The 6,227-nt window shown below is 38.5% G+C and overlaps 1 protein-coding gene across 1 annotated transcript in view; it reads right to left on the bottom strand.

Moving 5' to 3' along the window:
• sema3ab (sema domain, immunoglobulin domain (Ig), short basic domain, secreted, (semaphorin) 3Ab) overlaps positions 1-5,577 on the bottom strand; it is a 43,289-nt gene extending 37,712 nt beyond the window's left edge. The window contains exon 1 of the mRNA XM_017466711.3: positions 4,922-5,577. Coding sequence (XP_017322200.3) covers positions 4,922-5,036 — 115 coding nt within the window. The 5' untranslated portion in view covers positions 5,037-5,577. The remainder of the gene's footprint in view (positions 1-4,921) is intronic.
• Between the last annotated feature and the right edge of the window lie 650 nt (positions 5,578-6,227).

Below are 6,227 nucleotides of genomic sequence, written 5' to 3'. Positions count from 1 at the left end.
GTGTTGATAATGTCAGGCCACATTGGTTGATGTTTTTATAAGGGTGGTAATGTTATTCTGCCCTGGGTTCAAAGTGGCTCAAAGGAGTTGTAGAACCCCCCCCTCCCCCCCCACCCACCCCCACACACACACACACACACACACACACACACACACACACACTCACACACACCATCTCTTTATCATTCAGGCCTACTGGTCCAGTCAGGACTTCCTCATGGGTGGTACCAGTGTTCCAACATTCAGCCTCACACCCACCCACCCCCAAGGGCAGTTTCTCACTGCAATGATGGAAATAAAGCCTGGGGAGCAGTGTGAATGCATGGGTGAGTGTGTGTGGAGGAAGAAGACCTTTGGGGTAATGGTATTCCCAGATATATACGTGCTTCTCTTTAGTATATGATAGTTCTGCACTGCACTTGTTCAGGCATCTTGTTACATGTACGATTCCATGATTGTGGTGCACTTTTATCATTGTAACTATTAAAAATGAAACTTGAATTAAGCACTAAATCAAAGAAAGTATGCGTTTAACAAATTGAACATTCTGTTATTCCATATTAAGAAAGTCAGCACTTATTTTGTACAATGTTCATTTGCTGAAATTAGCTGCATTCTGCTCTCGGTCAAGTAGCATACATATACATATATATATATATATATATATATATATATATATATATATATATATATATATATATATATATATATATAGAGAGAGAGAGAGAGAGAGAGAGAGAGAGAGAGAGAGAGAGAGAGTTAGCAAATATACAAATGTGGTTAACTGGCATCCATGTTAATGTCATGAGGAGATTAAAGATGTTTTATAATTTCTCAATCTGTAATTTGGGAAACATGGGACTCTTTTAGTCAAAATCACAATATTAAATAAATACATTTTTTAAAGAATGAAAGAACGTTTCTTCTTCCCATGATCGTTAAGAAATTCAGATGATGAAAGTGTGACTTGGGGAATATTCCAAATAATTCATAATGCTGAAAGTTTCCAGGTAACTGGGTTAAATGAATGCTGTGGGATGCAACTGAAATGTAATGGTCATATACTGTAATGGATGAGTCAATGAAATAAGATGTTTTCAAAAATGAGATGTTAAATGGATTCACACATTTATTCAAAAATAAGATTTTCCTGTATATTACATATTCATATACTTCAAAGTGAGGTGTACTTATAGTTGGTTGGGATAATTGTAAATGTAATATCAGTGTGACACAAAATGGCACTCCAATCCAGGAATCACCCACATAACCACTGGAAATAATTTGTTTGTAGTGTCTGAGCAGTGGTACTGGACGAATTGTAAAGATAGTATAAAACCTGTCTCGGCTAGACTGCACAGACAAGTGTTCACAGGCATAGGCATAGTTTCCATTGGGGACATGTCCACCCCAACCCCCACACCCTGTCCCCAGTTTTTAAACTTAGCTCGAGGTTGTTGAGGATTATTGTGCTATGCAAAAAATGTCAGCACGTTGTGCCAAGTAACAAATTATGTGAAGATATGCACAATTACTGCCTGAATGCCATTATGGTGAAGATGAAGTGGCAATATATTTTGTGTGAAAGATTGAAAATGGTGTAGCAGAAAGGGAAGCATCCATTCTGATGGTAAGTGGATAATCCATTCTTATGATCTATCCATACAGTCAGTGCAATTATGCAAACTATTTAGTCTAGGGTCACTAAAGACTTCCTGCCACCATGGGTCCCTAAGTAGTCCGTACCACATTCAATGGTATACTGTATTCCACCAGCTCATTAATGCCCCTGTATGCAGTTTCTAGCTACTCATCACCTGGAGAAATTACAAATTAGTTTGATTTTGTTAATGAACATAGGTGATTAGCTGAACTTTTTAATTGTTTGAAAAGACATTACAGAAATGTACACAACATGTTACAAAATACCCCTTTAAGGTTCTTCATGGGTTCTTTGCATAGTTACGCAGTCCTTTCTGACAAGGAAACACTTATTATAGGAGGAACATTCAAAGAACCTTTCAGTATTTCAGTTTTCAGGTAAATCACAATATTCTGACAGGGTTCCCGTGGAGGAACAGCCACACAACCCTTAAGGTTTGTAGAATTCATTGTATGTATGTATGTATGTATGTATGTATGTATGTATTTATTTATTTATTTATTTATTTATTTATTCATCATATTTGCACCATTAAGGGTTCATCATTCTGTCTATGTAGAACTTCAACATAAGGTTTTCCTTTCAGAAAAGATTTCAAGTAGAAACCTATAACAGCAATCCTCTCCTTTAATCTAAGAACAGTTTCCAAGTAGATTTGCTTTGCCATCCCAAAGAACCCAGTATTTCGGTTGTAATTTCTGACAGGGTTCCCAAAGAGGAACAACCACAAAACCCATAAGGTTTGTTGACTGAACACTTATTCTAAGTGCACCATTAAAAGTTCTTCATTCTGTCTATTATATGTAGAACCCCAAAAGTAGCTTTCCCTTTCAGAAAAGGTTTCAAGAACTCTACACGAAATAGCCTTTATTTTAGTCTTCGAGCCGGATCAGTGTAGATTTATCTTGGAAGACATTTACCTACATCAAAGAACCTTTGCAGAACTTTTTTGTTTTTCTCAGTGTTTAATGAATGACCAAGCATTGTGTGAGGAAAAGCATGTTACACAGCACTGTGTTTCAGTACTTCGGTTTTAATGTAGATGTCATTTTTTTGACAGATCTCAGAACCCCAACAGTAATGTTTGTTGAACCTTTTTTGTAACTGTTGCACCATTAAAGGTTCCTCACTCTCTCTATTCTTTATAGAAACACACAACATAATATTACCCATGTGAAAAGGGTTTCAAGTAGAACCCTACAACAAAAAGCCTCTCTTTTAGACTTCGGTTTTAAAGTTTACAGTAGATTTGCTTTGGGACACTTTTACCCCTTCCAAAAAAAAAAACAGAATATCTGTTTTACTACAGGAGTATCTTGCAATATACTGACAGGGCTCCTTTAGAGGAACAACCACAGAACTCTTAAGGCTTCTTCAACAGGGATTCTCACTCTGTCTAGTCTATTTTGAACCCTAACAGACAGAAACAGTTTCAAGTAGAACCCTAAAACAAAAGGCTATTCTTTTAGTCTTAGGGCAGATTCCAAGTAGATTTACTTTGGGATAATAGAACGTTAAGCCCTCCAAAGAACAATTGAGGAACCCTGTTTTTCTAAAACTTTGTCATGGATGTCCAAGCTTTGTGTGAGGAAATGTTATACAGTGGTGTATTTCAATACTCAGGTTTAATATGGGGGTTTAAAAGAATTGTTCTGTGTACATTCCACAGAAACCTTTTTCTTCACCCTCCTCCATGTTTTCACAAACCTCCTTACAAAAAAAGGGACACATTTTTTTTTCATATTAATTTCTGTCCATCTTGATCATATCAAACACACACACACACACACACACATACACGCACACACACACACATGTGCGAGCACACACACAAATCTTGATTCTATGCTGAGTACAGATATCATATAGGTGCCTGTAGGTGTCAGTATTTGTTGCAGCAAGTGCCAGTTAAACCTCTCTCTCTAACACACACACACATACACACCCATCTCTCAGCGCTATCAGCATTTCAGCAGCGGCTGTCAGGCGCAGAGCTTTATAGAGTGGATAAAGATGTAATTTTCCACTACCTAGCTAATGAGGAGCTGTCACTGTAACTAGAAAACTGACAAAAATACTGATGACACTTTATTTTTTTTACTTTTCATCCTGCCTTTACTGTCAGCCTGCCATCCTATTTCTCTCTTTATCTCACTCTTTTTCTATCTTACACACTTGACAGATCATTTTGCTCAACCGTGACAATGAAACAGAGAAAAAGTGTAAGGAGGAAGAGAGAAGTTCGACATCAACGTCACTAAATCATATCCTGCATTACCACGGAAAGTAAAATGCCTCAATTAGTCATCCATGCTATAGTTATGAGCTCGTCACAACACCAGAAAGAGACAGCAGCCTTAACGTGGACACAAAGAGTACACATTCTGGTGTGTAATTGGCATATTCTGTGTAATAAATGATGTGTAATTTTAAAAAAAGAAGTGGCAGAGACTGTCAATTATGTTGTATGTTGCAGAAGAACAGATCAAGGTGTGAAAGATAAGTCCAAGGACCAGCATAATGTATTCAGAGCTCATGGAACATAATAAGGGCTGAATTATACATGCAAATACAACCCAGAATGCCGTTTAAGTATTCCTATCTGTCTACTATTCATTTATCCCACCCCTTCTACACACATATGTACCTGGGTGCTTATTAAAGCAGCGAGCATTTCATTTGGATATCTGTTCTTATGTTATTAAAATGGTTTTAGCTGCACTTCACTGTACTGAAAGAAGATGTAGAAAGAGATTCAACCCACAGTAATATACCCGTGTCTTTTATATATAGTATTTTCAGAGAAACTGTGAAACTTTACCAATAGAATACAATTTCAAGAAGCAACAACCCAAAACAAAAATAAAAACAGTGATTGTGTCTACTTGAGAAGCAAAACTCATGATTTCCTGATCTATAAAAGAGCTGAGGTTTCAAGCAAATCCAGCTGGCGTTATACATTATCGATTTTAAAGTGTATTATACAGTACATGGTACACATACTTATACTTATACTGTACATGACATTTCAAGAAGCGATCTATAATCAACAATAAAATGTCCTTTTCTTCTCTTTAGGATATGAAAGCAGAATCAACATTAAACCCCACAATCAACATTACAAGCATTTCAAGCACAAATACATATTAAACATGAATTTCTCACTTAAAGTCAACTTTGCACCTGAGTTTGATGTATAAAAACATCAGTAGACCAGCAGGACAGGCAGCAGAAGTAGTGGACATTAAGAGCTCTCACCTTTGTAGGAGAGTTTGAGTCGGGGCACGTTGCTTTTGGCACGCTGAGCATCGGCTCCTCTCTGCTGCATCCAGAGCCCACACAGCAGCACTGCCATCCCCCAAACGTAGTCCATGATGAACCCAAAGATACACAGCGGTAACAGAGGTCCAGGTCTTCAGAGCAGCACCTGAGGATGGAGCAGGTGTATGGATGTGTGTAGAGTCAGGGTGTAAAGCGTACAACGATTACATCCCTCTTGGTGAATTTGGTCAGCCCAGAGCCCAGGCAAGGGAAAATGGACCACCAGCGTCGGTTCTCAACACACTTGACTGTAGGTGTGTGTGTGTGTGTGTGTGTGTCTGTGTGTTTGTGTGTGTGTGTGTGTGTGTGTGTGTGTGTGTGTGTGTGTGTGTGTGTGTGTGTGTGTTGTCTTTCCTAAGCTGTTTATCTACTTGATTCACTTGCTTTTTCTTTTCTCCCTCTTGGTCCTGATCTGTGTAAAAAGTAACACCTCAGTGTGTGAAAGCACACTGAGACAAAAGTGAACTTAAGCTTGCTGAAGCTCTAAGCACTTCCACTAGCTCCCTCACACGCGCACACACACCCTCTACCCTGTTAAGCTCAGCACACACAAGTCCACAGTGCACATAGCCTAAGAGAGAGTGAAGCCAAGTGAGAAAGCCTGGCCAAGTGAGCAAGAGAGGGAGGGATAGAGCAGGGGGAAGGGGGAAGGGGGACGGGCTGGGAGGAGAGGATCCTGTAGGTAGATTTCTCTTTTTTCCGTCTGACACAACAGATCCTCCACCCAACTGAGCGCACATACACTCTCTCTCTCTCTCTCTCTCTCTCCCTCTCTCTCTCTCTGTCTCTCTCTCTCTCTCTCTCTCTCTCTCTCTCTCTCTGTCTCTCTCTCTCTCACACACACACACACACACGCTCACTTTTGTACTCTAAGTAATACCTGGGCTATTTGGTAATTTTTCCATTGTTTCTGTATCTTCCATCTCTCTCTTCCTCTCTGTATATATACTTCAAAGACAAAAACATGTTTTGTTAAGTAGCAAGAACATAAAACTGATCAAACTTAATGTGATATTCTCAAAATTTCCACACAGTCCATTATAAACATTGTTTTTAATAGCATCTTATGTATAACTAATGCAGACCATTTTCCTCCTGAACTGTTTTATTCCTCTTACACCACAGCAATCTGCCAGCATTAAACTAAAGAGGTCATACTTTTTTTTAATCCAATTACATGTTAGCTCTGTGTAAATATAGAAGTAAGCTCTTGTTATTACTTACATTAAAGCAGCTATAAATC

The sequence above is a fragment of the Ictalurus punctatus genome, chromosome 4, assembly GCF_001660625.3.
Source record: "Ictalurus punctatus breed USDA103 chromosome 4, Coco_2.0, whole genome shotgun sequence".
Classification (NCBI taxonomy): Eukaryota; Metazoa; Chordata; class Actinopteri; order Siluriformes; family Ictaluridae; genus Ictalurus; species Ictalurus punctatus.
The sequence above is the reverse complement of the archived record's forward strand: the minus strand, read 5'-3'. Positions and strand labels throughout refer to the sequence as shown.